At 34.1% G+C, this 13,471-nt stretch overlaps 1 protein-coding gene across 1 annotated transcript in view; it reads right to left on the bottom strand.

Moving 5' to 3' along the window:
* The window catches only part of cdh8 (cadherin 8), a 357,541-nt gene extending 344,584 nt beyond the window's left edge, over positions 1-12,957 (bottom strand). Inside the window, exons 1-2 of the mRNA XM_039763114.1 lie at positions 12,770-12,957; positions 7,595-8,033 (exon numbers count right to left, since the gene is read on the bottom strand). Coding sequence (XP_039619048.1) covers positions 7,595-7,846 — 252 coding nt within the window. The 5' untranslated portion in view covers positions 7,847-8,033; positions 12,770-12,957. The remainder of the gene's footprint in view (positions 1-7,594; positions 8,034-12,769) is intronic.
* Between the last annotated feature and the right edge of the window lie 514 nt (positions 12,958-13,471).

Below are 13,471 nucleotides of genomic sequence, written 5' to 3'. Positions count from 1 at the left end.
TTACGTGCATGAAGCAAAGATGGACTTAAATTTACTGGTTAGAACAAACAAGTTCAGTTAAAGTGCTGATAGTAGCCACATAAATTATTACCTCTACAAAAAAGTACCTTCAGATTTTTAAGTAAAACAACTGTATTATATTCACTTTAAAATGAAGGTATTTATGGAAATTAAATATTTGAGAATATGGTTAACAAACAAAATATTATATTTACAATTCTTACCTTAATGAAGCAGGACCGAACATTTACATCTAACATTATAAGAATCTATTTTTGGCAATTAAGTTTCCTGACTGTGCTTCTTTCTATTTTTAATTAAAAAGGTCTGCAGTTTTTTATGTTTGAGAAGTCCGGTTTATATGCAGTTATGTTTGAATTAGAGGAAGACAAATTCATCTACAATTGTTATATACAAATACCTTTTACAGGTAATTTATTGTTTGCTGAAAGACTAAAAATGACTGGCAGAAAACATTTTTTTTTAGATTTGCTCAAATTTGCCAAAAGGACTTTTGGGAAAAACCTAACAATTTATTAATATTGTTGATTCACTACTTTCTGAGGTCTACCTCCTATGTTGACACGCATGTTGCTACAGTATATCATCACTGCATGTAATCTTCTGTCATGTGAGATACAGAATGGCCTTTTGATGGGGAAAGCAGCTTGGAAACATTTGTGTTTTTATTGTTCTTTAAATAGTCATTTTAGGAATTAGTGAGACAATATTACTTAAGGCAGCATGACAATTATACATAAGTGCAGATTATCATGTACAAAAGGAAAATGAAATGGAGGCTACAGGCTAATTCAGGAGAGGTATAAACAAGAACAGCAGAATTAAGGCCTACAAAACTACATATAGGTGTTTATATATAGATGTAAACATAGCTGTTTATGTTTGTGCCATATAATCTCTGTTAATCACTCCTTATGTTACAATAAAACTGTAATTTGTTCAAATTTCAGGGTAATGGAAAAGACCTTCATAAAGTAAAACATATGGTTAAAAAATACATATGTTCATAAGTTACATCAAATGTAATTTTCTGTGAAATGCAGCCACTGTACTCTCCTATTGCAGCTCTTTTGCATTATAAAAACAATTATATGATTGATTTGAAATACTGGGCGGCATGGTGGCGCAGTGGTAGCGCTTCTGCCTCGCAGTTAGGAGACCCAGGTTCACTTCCCAGGTCCTCTCTGCATGGAGTTTGCATGTTCTCCCCATGTCTGCGTGGGTTTCCTTCCAAAGACATGCAGGTTAGGTGGAATGGCGATTCTAAATTGGCCCTAGTGTGTGCTCGGTGTGTGGTTGTGTTTGTGTGTGTCCTGCAGTGCTCTGCCCGGGATTGGTTCCTGCCCTGGATTGGCTCCAGCAGACCCCCGTGAAACTGTGTTCGGGTTGGAAAATGGATGGATTTGAAATACTATGTTTGAAAAAAGTAGATTTTTTTCCACAATAATTGTATGCATGTCTGATTATGTGAAAAAAACAATAAAGTGAAACTACAGTAGGGTTCAACACAGGTGCTGATGTCTGAACATAAGCATACGCTTTAAAGGCAAAAAAATGGTTTGCTAGGAACAGAAAAGTTAATCAAGAAACATAGCTGCAGTAACCAGTTCATTTGTACTGCCCTAAAGTGGTCAGTATGATGATCCCTTTTGAGTCAGTATTTGCAGACTGTATGTGATGACACTCATACTGTATCTTACAGTTAAATATGATATCACTTGATTCTTTACAATAGCACACAGAGTACCTATTTTTCTTGTTTAATAATATAATTTTTTCAATATACCTGTATTTTGCAAGAAATTGAAAAAATATGACTGAAAAGGTGATTCTATTAACATTAAAATCTGCTTCCTATATTTCATCATAATCATATGAACAAGTATTGTAACATATTTAATGCATTTTGAGAAGCTTCATTATTGATCATTATAATAATGAAGGTCTCTTCACATCTCTCATTCGAAAAATCTTAGCCCTGTTGCCAAGAGAACCTAGAGGATTACAATACAAATGGAAAACCACCAAGACTTTAAGCTTCAGAGAGATGAATCTATTTGTGCTTTGACATCACTTACAAGCCACCTTTGCTGATAAGCGAGGATCCTTCTTAAGTATATCATATAAAATATAAGTATACTTGATCTTTTTAAGCATTCTTATTTGAAATTTGAATTCACCACTCTTTCTTGTTATTACAAAAGCACATTGCTATACTGTTTGAAAGTGGCTTCAAAGTAAATCATCAATATATTCTTTATGAAGCACCTTCAGTTGTTACTGTATATAAAGCTCATATTTAAACTAAAGTACGGTATTTTTTCCTAAACCCCCTAATTGCGACGCCGAAATTCCTGGCTACGAAAGACAATCTAGCTTTGTTTAACGTGTCCAAAAATCCTGTATAGTCAAATCCTATTTTCTCTCTTCTTTGTTTCTTGCTTTTAAAAAATCTTTTTCTGCTTTTAAGGACAATCATTTATAAGCAGATATCAATGTGAATAAATTCTTGAATATGCTGCTTGCTTAAAACATGGCAACATCATACATCTCACAAGGTATGGTCATCCTGCCAAGGCTATCCTTCTTCAGGGTTGCCCCGATCACATGATGAAGACAGTTCTTCTTGCTTAATAAGCTATTTATGTGGCAGTGACAGTTCACTCTATCAGTCATCCTTAACACACAACAGCAACTAATCTCCTTACTGCAGAACATCACCAAGTGGCAGAGGTTGATCACATTGTCACACACTGTGGAATCAAGAAAGGAATTTGCTGCCTGGTTGAGGGAAAAAAACCTTAGCTAATAGTTACTTAATAAACTGGCCATTTTCCTTAATACAAATAAATATCAAAATGTTATAACCAAAACCCTTTTTATAATAAGATCTAACTGTAAAAGATATTGTCTTTTCAAATGCAGGTATGTGGTCATACAGTACTGTATATTGTTCTAATAGGTGCACTCTTTCTTTAACTTATGCATGCCTAATAAATGCTGTTTAACTCCATATATGATAATCCATTCATAGCCCCCATTCTGTGGTCTTAAGTCCAAAAACATGGCTGGTCCGTTTTGTTGGTAGTTGGTGGGTAATCCAATAATTACTTAGCAGCTTTCCTTTTGTGGTTATTAAACACTTTTGTCAGGTTTCCAACATTTCAGTTTTCTCTGCTATGTCAGAGAACCAAAACACTATAATAGAACCATTCTGTAATTTACTAAGTGGAAAAAAGATCACCAGAAAATATCTGTGACAAAGAATTTAAAAAGATGTCTATTTTCGCCTACAGTTCTGAATTTCTAAAAATACATTTTCCCTGCATATTGTACAGTACTAGTTATTAAACTGTAGTATCACCTGGGACTACACAATTACTAAATGACTGCACCCATTTCTTGTTTTACCATTAAATCTTTACAATTCTGTAACATTTAATATACAACCATACACATACTCACAGGGATCTCCTTTATTTCTGCAGGTAAAAACACAAAAATCCTACACACCTAACTAAAAATTGGTCACCCTAAAGCTCAAAGGTGCCTTTTTCAAGAAGAGTGAATTTATACCAAATAAAGGACATACTTTCAAGGGCTAAGCAGAGCATTTAGAGGTGACAATTTGGGACAATGACTCTCAATGTTCTGCATGTATTATAAAATAACCATTATATAAATTTCTACTTTGCTTTCTGTTTTCATATACAGTATGAACAGGGTGGTCCAGATCTAATTATGCAGATCCAGATCATCTGGATGACTTTGATTTATACAGGGACGATTCCAGTTCGGCGCGAAGACGATTCTTCATGTCGTCAGTTTGCGCACTTGTTGATGGTCTGGGATTTTTCGGGCGATTTTCTATGTAATAAACTTAATAAGTTATAGCGTAATGGAAATTGCATAATTAGATCTGGACCACCCTATACTAATTCTGTATTTAGTAATTAGTGTATATATTTTTTAACTGGAGATTTTTCATAGCACTCTGAACCTGTAGTCAGTGAAGACTGCAGTACAAAAATAAGCTGTATTGTAAATAAGCAAAATAAAAAATGCTTGACTAAAACAATGTGCCTTTTATGAATTTTGCATGTTTGTTTATTGATTTATACCACTATGTTCTATTTATTTAAGCAAAGTTTACAAAAGGAGTTAACATTTATTCACTAAGAAGTAATTTTATTGCACATTTTTAACCATTCATCTCAAGACATCTTAACCAAGTACAGGGTTGCAGTAGACAACATTGGGTGCATTGAAAAAAACAAATATGGATAAAATGGCAGGTTTATTTCACACACACACACTCAGTCACCCTGGACAAATTTAGTGTGTGCAATCAGTGTAAAACATGTGTCTTGATGATGTGAGTGGATATCAAAGCAAATACGTATGTTGCTTTGTACCCCTATGACAACATACAAGTTTATTATTTATTCTAATACTTCATTTATCGGTATATATTCAATGCACCTTTGAAAGCTTCAGAGAATTGCTTTTAATTTGATTACACCGGAAGCTATATTTTTTAGTATTTATCAACAAGTAGCAACAAAATGAATGTCAAACACTACCCTCTACAACTTTTATCCCTTGCCTGTTTTAACTTCCATTAAGCAGTATTTAAATAATCATTATCTGTATATTGGAAGCTGCTTTACAACAAAGTAAAAATAAAGTAATGCTAAGGGCAAAATATAAAGGATTCATCTTAGCTTGAGGATAAGCAAAACAGCTTCTGAATACCAGAAACACAGTAATATGAAGAGTGTGTCCCATTCTAATCACACTGCTTCATCATGTTAATTCATTTTATAATTAAGTGAAAGAAATAGAATGGGCCTTGGGAGTTTATGATGTCTGTACCTCTATCTGAAGCAGCTCTGCAGGCTGCTATCTCTCATTACCACATAACTTATCTGTCCCCCACAAGCAGTTATTATAAATATTTAACCTTGTGGCAGGACTACAGCTCAACAAAGGCAGTGTCATCTTGCCTGCACTGTTCTTGCCACCTTGGCAGTTTTTTTTTTGGCTTACAGGAACCACAGTATTTGGAAAATGAATTGGTTTTACCCCCAAAATAATCTAAAAATCTCAGGTCTATGCCACATTAAAAACAGAGACCAGTAAACTGTACTTTTCAGCATAGTGTAAAAGTGAAAATGATATTTGCTTCTAGGTTTCTGAAAGTAGTGACCAATTATCAGAGCAATCGTGTAAACATAGCTACAGGGTGTATTAGTCATGTGGAGCCCAATATATTATCATTAAGGCCCTACAATAACAAATGCAAAATTTTCTTAAGTTTTAATAATAATAAATAAAGCAGATTATGCAATATAATACCTTTGGTGTCCTTTAAAAGCACTTGTAAGTATGAAAGGTTGACCTCCTAAATAAAATGCAATACACAGCAAAAGAGCTTCACTGATTAATAAATCAACTCTGCACTGCAAAAACCAGAAGGCTCCATCTAGGCCACACATTGGGACAGACAAAATGGGACTATTTGATCCAAAGGGTGTCTTGAAAAATCATGCACTGCTCTATGGCTTAAAGAGCCAGTTCTATATTTTTGCTCTGCAAGTAAAGAAAATAGTGCCACTGTGTGCTTTGCATCTTGCAATAGTGTTTCTACAGACAACAATGCCCCCTGTCTGTTCTAAAAGTACAATTTATTCTCATACCATATTAAAGTTTCCAACTTATGGCTATTGCTTCGGGTGTAAGTTTAAGGTTAACATGTTGTAAAGTAATAGCACCCCATTAAAAGAGGTACACTGAAAATAATTTGAAATTATGTGTAAAGCAAAAAATATATATTAAAGCCTAGATTACAGCACTTTTGAGTGTAAACTAGTCTGGTAATTAGAGCAGAAATTTATTATTTAATATTAAAATATAAACTAGCAATTAACAGTATTGTGCAATTTCTTTGATCTAAAATACACCAGGTTGTAAATTTGTAGTAATAATCTGAGAGTACCTTTACACTGGTGCTGATAAGAGTTTCTTTTTCTGGGACAGGGTGGAATAAGAAGAGTTGGATTCTTTTCTATATTATAATTGTTTGTTGTTTTTCTCCTTTTATTTGTCTTTACAAAATAAAAAGGTGATTACAAAAGAAGTAAAGGAAATACTTAAGAATGATGTACAAAGAGAGAAAAAAAAAAACACAAGGTCAGGTCCCAAAAACAAGGAACAAGAAAAAATATAGAACTTCAAAAATGTATTAGTGCCACTTTCCTTTATTTGAAAGAAAAGAATACGTATTTTAAACAAAACTGACGTGGCATCTTATTAACTATAAATTATGGTAGTATTTCTTTAATAGCAACTTGAGTCCCTGTATTTCATTTTTGCTACTTAAGGAAAAATACTTTTTTAACTTACACTATAAATTATAAACCGTTCTGCCCAATGATCATTAAAGATGATTAAGCTGCTTTATATGAAACATGCATAATATGATAAGCATAACTTTTCTGACTGTATATTTGTCAAATGCTTTAATTTTCCTTTTAATCTTTATTCTGAAGTAAGCAAATGGCTCTGATAATACACAATGATTTGTGGAAACTCCAGATAACCACTGATTTCTGGTATGCTGTACTTGTACTACTGATGAAATGTTAATGACTGAAATAAGAATTTAAGTAAATAAAAGTCACCACACCTGGGCTGAAAGACCAATTGTTGTGTACAGTAACTTTGCTTTTTTAAAGTGTATTTTAGTATGATTGTGGTGGATTTATAAAAAAGTTCAAACCTGAATCTATCAGTCTTACAATGTTTCACTCCCTCAATGAAAAAAATGTATTGCAAGCCATATCAATTCATATTTCCAAATTCCATTTTTGCATTCTGTACCCACAAGACAAACAACACCCATAATAAGCCTCACCAGGGTGACATAAGGCAACAAGGTCTACATTTCTCATCACACATCTTTAAAGTAAAGAATTGTTAGAGGTGACCTGTGGTGCTAGAAGATGGGAATACAGCAAATCTTAATAGTGCAGTATAGTACAGGTCTTAATAGTAAAATAAACTTTAACAAGTCAAGCAAATGCAACCTACAAACATTTTGTGATTTTAAAGATTTATATTATATTCACATTGCTTGGTTTTTATTGGCCAACACAATTCTAGTTTTGCCATTTTTTTTTAAGCATTTTCATGTACCAATAATAAATGCAGAAGATAATTTTTAACAGAAAGGATCTCAGTTTACTGTGTCCGTTAACTTCCTGCAAGGAGGATAAATTTGTGACACATATAGTAACTTCAAATGACGTTTCAATACAAAACACTGACACTAAGAAACTACTGAAGAGAAACAAATAGATCAGAGGTTAGTTTTAAAAATATTTACTTTACATCACTTTGCCCAAAAAGTAAATAGTTTTTAAATGTTTGCAGCTAAATAGACACTGATTTCTAAATATACAAGCCACCTTAGCAACAGCTTCCGTTGCTAGATGCAGAATTTTCATTTTTCTCTGATTTTAAATGAAAAATCGATTAAACAAAAGACAGTCATAATAATCTACTGACTTACCCTGCCAACAAGAATTGGGTCACGACCGGTAAACTCCTCTAGCACAAACATTTGATTCCAAACCCATCCTCTCTTGGCACGGCTCAAGCTTCTTTGTCTCTCGCCTGTTCCTTGCTGACCCACAAAGGATCCAGTTTGTAAACTTTTTAACTGGTTGACCGGAGCCATAGAAATATAAGGGAAAAGTGTAATCCATAGAATTAACAATGGAGTCCATATATCTGTCAACATTTCCTCCAACCGTTTTAGCATTATTCCCCAGAGAAGAAAGGTTCTTTGAGAAAATTTTATTTCTCACTTGTAAAGCTTCCAGCCTTCATATGCATTGTCCAATAAAGCTCACTCAGAGCCACACAGCATGCTTCCATTGCGCCAAACATAAATAAAATATGAAAGTCTTGCAACAGCAGCCATTGGTAGGATTCTTACAAGAAATGCCCTGTAAGTATACAAAAAAATTCTGATTATAGAACACCATTGCATAATATATATAATGTATAGCTGATTATATCATTTAAGATCCATAAATCATGTAGAAAACACACTAATTGAAATTTTTGTCAATAAACCCTACTTGACCTCAGTGACAGCCCCTTCAATTTTCATATAGGATTGAGCTAAGAACAAAATAAATAAATAAATAAATACATGCATACATACCAGAAATAATTAAATAAATGACACAAGTGCTTAGATGTAAATTGCACACCACAGACTGTGTGACAAGCTTTCCCTTTTTTCCCTTTTTTTCCATTTTGCTAATTTATTTAATGTTCCTTTGAATACATAGACCTTATCTCATGTCAACATGTATTGGCCACCGCATAAATAATGCTTTTGTACTGTCACTGCCGGTCTGGCTGATTGCTGGATCCCAAGAAGCATTTGTCAAATAGTCTGCTTCTGTAAGTGCATTGCAATGCTTTACAGGTAATTGCAGAGAAGGGTTTTCTAAAACAGGAAAATAAACAAATAGAAAATTCTCAGAAGAATCTATAACACTAAAACAATGCTGAGGCAACACTTACTGCTGTTCTGAATTGAAAAAAAAGTATTTGGGAATGTATTCAAATCTTTCTGACATCTTATATATACCATGAGTTTGAATACGTGAAGCCCTTTATTGTTTTACAGGGCACCTGGTCAGACATTTCATAACAGTATATAAACCACATAGAAACTTAGCACCTTAATAGGAAAATAATTGATTAATGAATATAGCACAATGTTTGACTTATTTTCACTATTTTACCAACACAGTTGAAGCATGTATGAAAACTTTTTAATATTTCACTTTCTTGAAATATCTGAAACCTATCACTACTGACAACTAAAACAATTTAAAAATATAGTAATATACAACTTTGGCACTCAATCACTATTAATCTTCACCAGTGTCCTCCATATGCCATACATTGTACAGCTGAGTGTATTTTAATTGAATATAACATCTTAAAAACACAGTATTTTAATAACAGTAAGCAATTCCTATTATTGTTTTCAGTTTTGTAAGCCTTCTTCTTTGTATAAACAGTGAAAAAAGTGTTTTTCATAGAAATCAAACCTAAGCAATTAAAGGTTAAACCTACTCAGACACTCTATGGATAAATTATAAAGTAGTTTTTATTCTAAGTAACACAGCAAGACATCTCAGGCCTGCCATACTTATAAACTAGCTTTGGTAACAGTAATCCCTATTTTGTGGCAAAATGCTGAATGATTTATTTAGCATTACTATTATATACTCTTAATTAAATGCAGTTAAACTGTGATGTCTATTGCTAATCTGTTGTCCTAATTACAAATGCAAGTTTGCTTTGCTCGTATTCGTTTAACTAAGTGCACTGTTTAACTTTTTTATTTTGAGTTTCACACAATCTAATTTACTTCTAACAATTTTCAAAAGTATTTTCATTAAAATACAATGTTTAACTTGTCCAACTTGAATAAAAATGAAATCTCTCTTCCTGTCACACATTTATACCATCCTAGTACAGCATTCACATTATCAACAGCTGTCTACTGTAGCTGTAAATCTACACAAATGTTGTTTTTTAGGAGGAAGGGGCTAAAGATCTTTAAGTGGTAATTTCAATATTTGATTAATCTACAACTGCATTCTTTTCTTGGAATTTAAATTAAACTCATGCACACAAATGCATGTAGGCACATTTATACGGACATTAATTCCTTTGAGTTACTAGAGGGCTTTCTTTAGATCATCATGCGTGTTTACCAGTGTTCAAAAAAACTTTAAATTAATGATAGTATATGATAGTCTGTACTGCATAAGCACTTTATATTTACAGATTTCTTATTAACTAATGGAAGCATTTGCATGCAATTTTTGGAAATGTGTTTAAAATGTTTTAATGAGTCTATGTTTAGTAGTACAATCTATTATGTTTTCAACAGCATTAAAGAAGTTGTAATTGCTTAAATCATTGGAACATTAAAAACTTGGCAAACATCTTTTAAACTTTGACAATACTACTTCAGAAAAGGTTTTAATACAACATGAAATTGTCCCACTATCATAGGAAAATATCCTTAAATATGCCCTTTACTTATACTACATACAGAAGCACTGAAAAATATTTAATCCTGGGACATCTTAATACCTTTAAGGACTTATGAAAGTCCTCTGCCGGCTTATAAAAGCGCTTATGAAAATATCCTCCAAAGCTATTTAGCAGTTCTATGTGACTCTGAATTGCTTTTAAAGGACTTTAATCTTATGACATTTTCATACCCTTATGAAAATGCCCCTTGGTATTCCATAACAGAACAAAAACAGAAAGAGCGTAGTGGCCAATAACATTTTTTTTTTCCTAGAGGATTGCATTTTATTAAATGAGACATTACAAAATAACTAAGCACCTATGTGGGAAACAATATGAAATATGAACGTGTTACACTTCTGTAGCGAATGGTCAAACTCATAAAATGATTAAATAAAACTGAACAGGGTAGACAATAAATAACCCACTGAGTTATGTTACTATTAGGCTTTTTATGTGTAATTTGTCTTTGTCTTCAATTACTATACATCTTTTTTGCCATAAATTAGATTTCCATTTTCAGTTTTTAGTTTCCACAGGGCACATAACATGATAGTCTAGCTGTTTTAGATAAAAACTGACAAACAGCCTACCAGGGCGATCGCTCCAAGATTGTTCAAAGCAGAGTCTCTGTTACACATTGAAATAAAATCTTGACTAATGTGAAGGGTAGTGCTGTTTTTCCTTTAAAAACTCAAATTGATGAATATTGACAAAATCCACCAATGAATGGAAGGTGCGAAGACAAACAACAGGCATCTCAAGCAATGCACTACACCAAGGACTTTTTCCTAAGCACATCCATTACCCTTGACTATAATGAGATGTACCTATTAGACACAAGGGCCCATGCCACTTCAATAAGTATGCCTTACTAAGACATTGGACAAAGAGGCATCACTTTCATTTTTGCATATCCACACCAATGATTGCTTTCACTCAGTATATTGCTTTCATATTTATTACTACATCCCCATCATACTATGACATCTAAAGAAGAAAACACAAATGGTATACAGATGGTATCAGGAATAACAAAATGCAGCCCACTGATACACATGCAGCATTTGCCATGTTTAGTGACACGAATGAGATTATGTACATAGTCACCTCATGAACACAACGTCTACAATACTGATTACAGAAACGCTACAGAAAATAATCGCTTGTTCTAGTTTTTATTAAAACTATCCCATTTGTCTCGTTGGAAAGTACAATGAGAGGTGATAACAATTTACTTCTTTCGTGCCCAAATCAAAATCTTATGTAAAGGCAGTGCGTGTAGTTTTTACCCATGCATCAAAGCGTTGTAGGATATCAGTACACGGATTGCCCTAAGCACGTCCGTAATTTAACATCCCTTTGTATGAACTTGATAGTAGCCTCACCGGACTGCAGCCGCCATCCCCCAGCTACTCCAGAGACAGACTGGCAGGTAAAGGGCATCGTTCTAATTCCAAGAGATGAATTTCAAAAAGTAAAGCGTTTAGCATATGCGACGCGTTAATCTTAGCCTAGTCTTAGCATTTCAGAGTCCTCAGGTTTATTCGGTCAGGTAATGAAGTTTCTAACGCACGGTCCTTTATTGGTGGAATTGTTTTAAACAGTCCCCGTAATCTTCTGAAGTCTTTTAGCAAAATACACGTTCGTGATTTGAATAATTGCTCGCATTTCACGCTCACTGCTGATATATTTCATCTGCCAAGCCTGATTGATCGATTATGGACCAAATTCCTGTTGCCTCAATGATTATGTGAATGTAAAATCTACAAAGCCAAAAACGTTGCCTGAAGAAACTCTATTCGCCCTTTTTAGAATGTAATTAAGTTAGCAAACATTTTTTTACTGTAAACTTTTAAAGGCAGAATGCAAAATGATTAAAACTCTAAATAACGTACTTCTTCACAGCCATATGACAATGGGCATTCTTTATTTAAATAAATAAATAAAACTAAAGTGACACACTAAACGAGGATGTATCTGTAACCTTAAAGACACTGAATGACGACGTCTTTCTTTTTAAAAGGTCTCTACCGACTTAACAAGAGTTATTCGGCAAGCACAGATGCCGCGATTTTCTTTTTAGCAGTGATTTATCTCAATACGGAATGAACAACGAAAGAGCGTTTCAAAGTACGCGTGCTTTTTAACATTTCTGCCACCTCGGTGATCACTAATCAGGAGATGCCTTTTAATTTCTTTGTAAGCGCAGCCCCAGCATGAAAAGGTCTTACTAATTATCTTTCTCTTTTCCATATGCAAGAACTTGATGGGTGTTTTGGCAAAGGAGCAAAAAAACAAGTAAATGAAGTTTATTTGTAAATCAAAGCTGTTAGACGTCTTTCATTTGATATTTGATATATAAAAGGTACATATCGGCTTTCTAAAGGTACAAGCAGGTGTTTGCATTTTCCACTGTGTAAGCACAGTGTTGTAAAACCATGATAAAATGTAACTCTTTGACATTTAAAAGCAGAGATAGCATGTTGCTGATTGGTAATAAATGCGCATTTCAAACCCACAAGGTAATCGGCATGATGTCAATACTATGCACCAGCACGCATCTCAGGTTATATTAAGCCTTTACTTGTATATTTATCACCCAAGTACTTACAGTCATATTTTACTCTTTGCAGCATGATGAGAGAAATAAAAAGATCGGTATATCCAAGAAATGATCAACGACCAATGCACCGTGAGTCTGGATGGATGATCACGGTATGTCACCGCATGCTGCAGACATTGGAAAGCATATACATGAACATACAGAGCTATACATCTCCAGCGATCCAGCCTGGTGAATGCAACTGTAGAGAGATGTGCAGAAGAGTTCGAAGCGGAGCGAAGAGCCTCCTCCTCGCAGCTCTCATTGGGCCGATCTGGAGGCTGGTCCATTGGTTAGAAATTAATGCACGCGTCTCCATCAGGGGAATACGCAACTTTTATGGCTTCGCAGTTCAGCTTTCAAAGGCACGGAATGCCATTTTCCTTTAACGCGGTCGAGAAGTATATTTATATTCACAGTTCTTTAGTTTATGACACCTTATTGATTAGCGGGATCGGTATGAGAAAGGGCATTATTTCTTCAGACATTTCCCATTGTGAATGACAGCCTCATAAGCAGCCGCGGTAGGCACAACGCTACAAGTCTTAAATCTTTCCTTCCTCGGAGGCAGAACAGCAGCGGTGCGGTGCCTTTCTTTTAGTCTCGCTCTTGACATAACCCGACCTAGCAATCGCTTTCTTAATCATTTTCAGCCTTTCCGTTGCTCAGTCCTGGGATTATAATTTGTGTAAGTAAAGGTTTAAAGATTAA

Source organism: Polypterus senegalus, chromosome 9, assembly GCF_016835505.1.
Source record: "Polypterus senegalus isolate Bchr_013 chromosome 9, ASM1683550v1, whole genome shotgun sequence".
NCBI classification, from domain to species: Eukaryota; Metazoa; Chordata; class Cladistia; order Polypteriformes; family Polypteridae; genus Polypterus; species Polypterus senegalus.
Note: the sequence above shows the minus strand (reverse complement) of the source record. Positions and strands in the feature narration are given on the sequence as shown.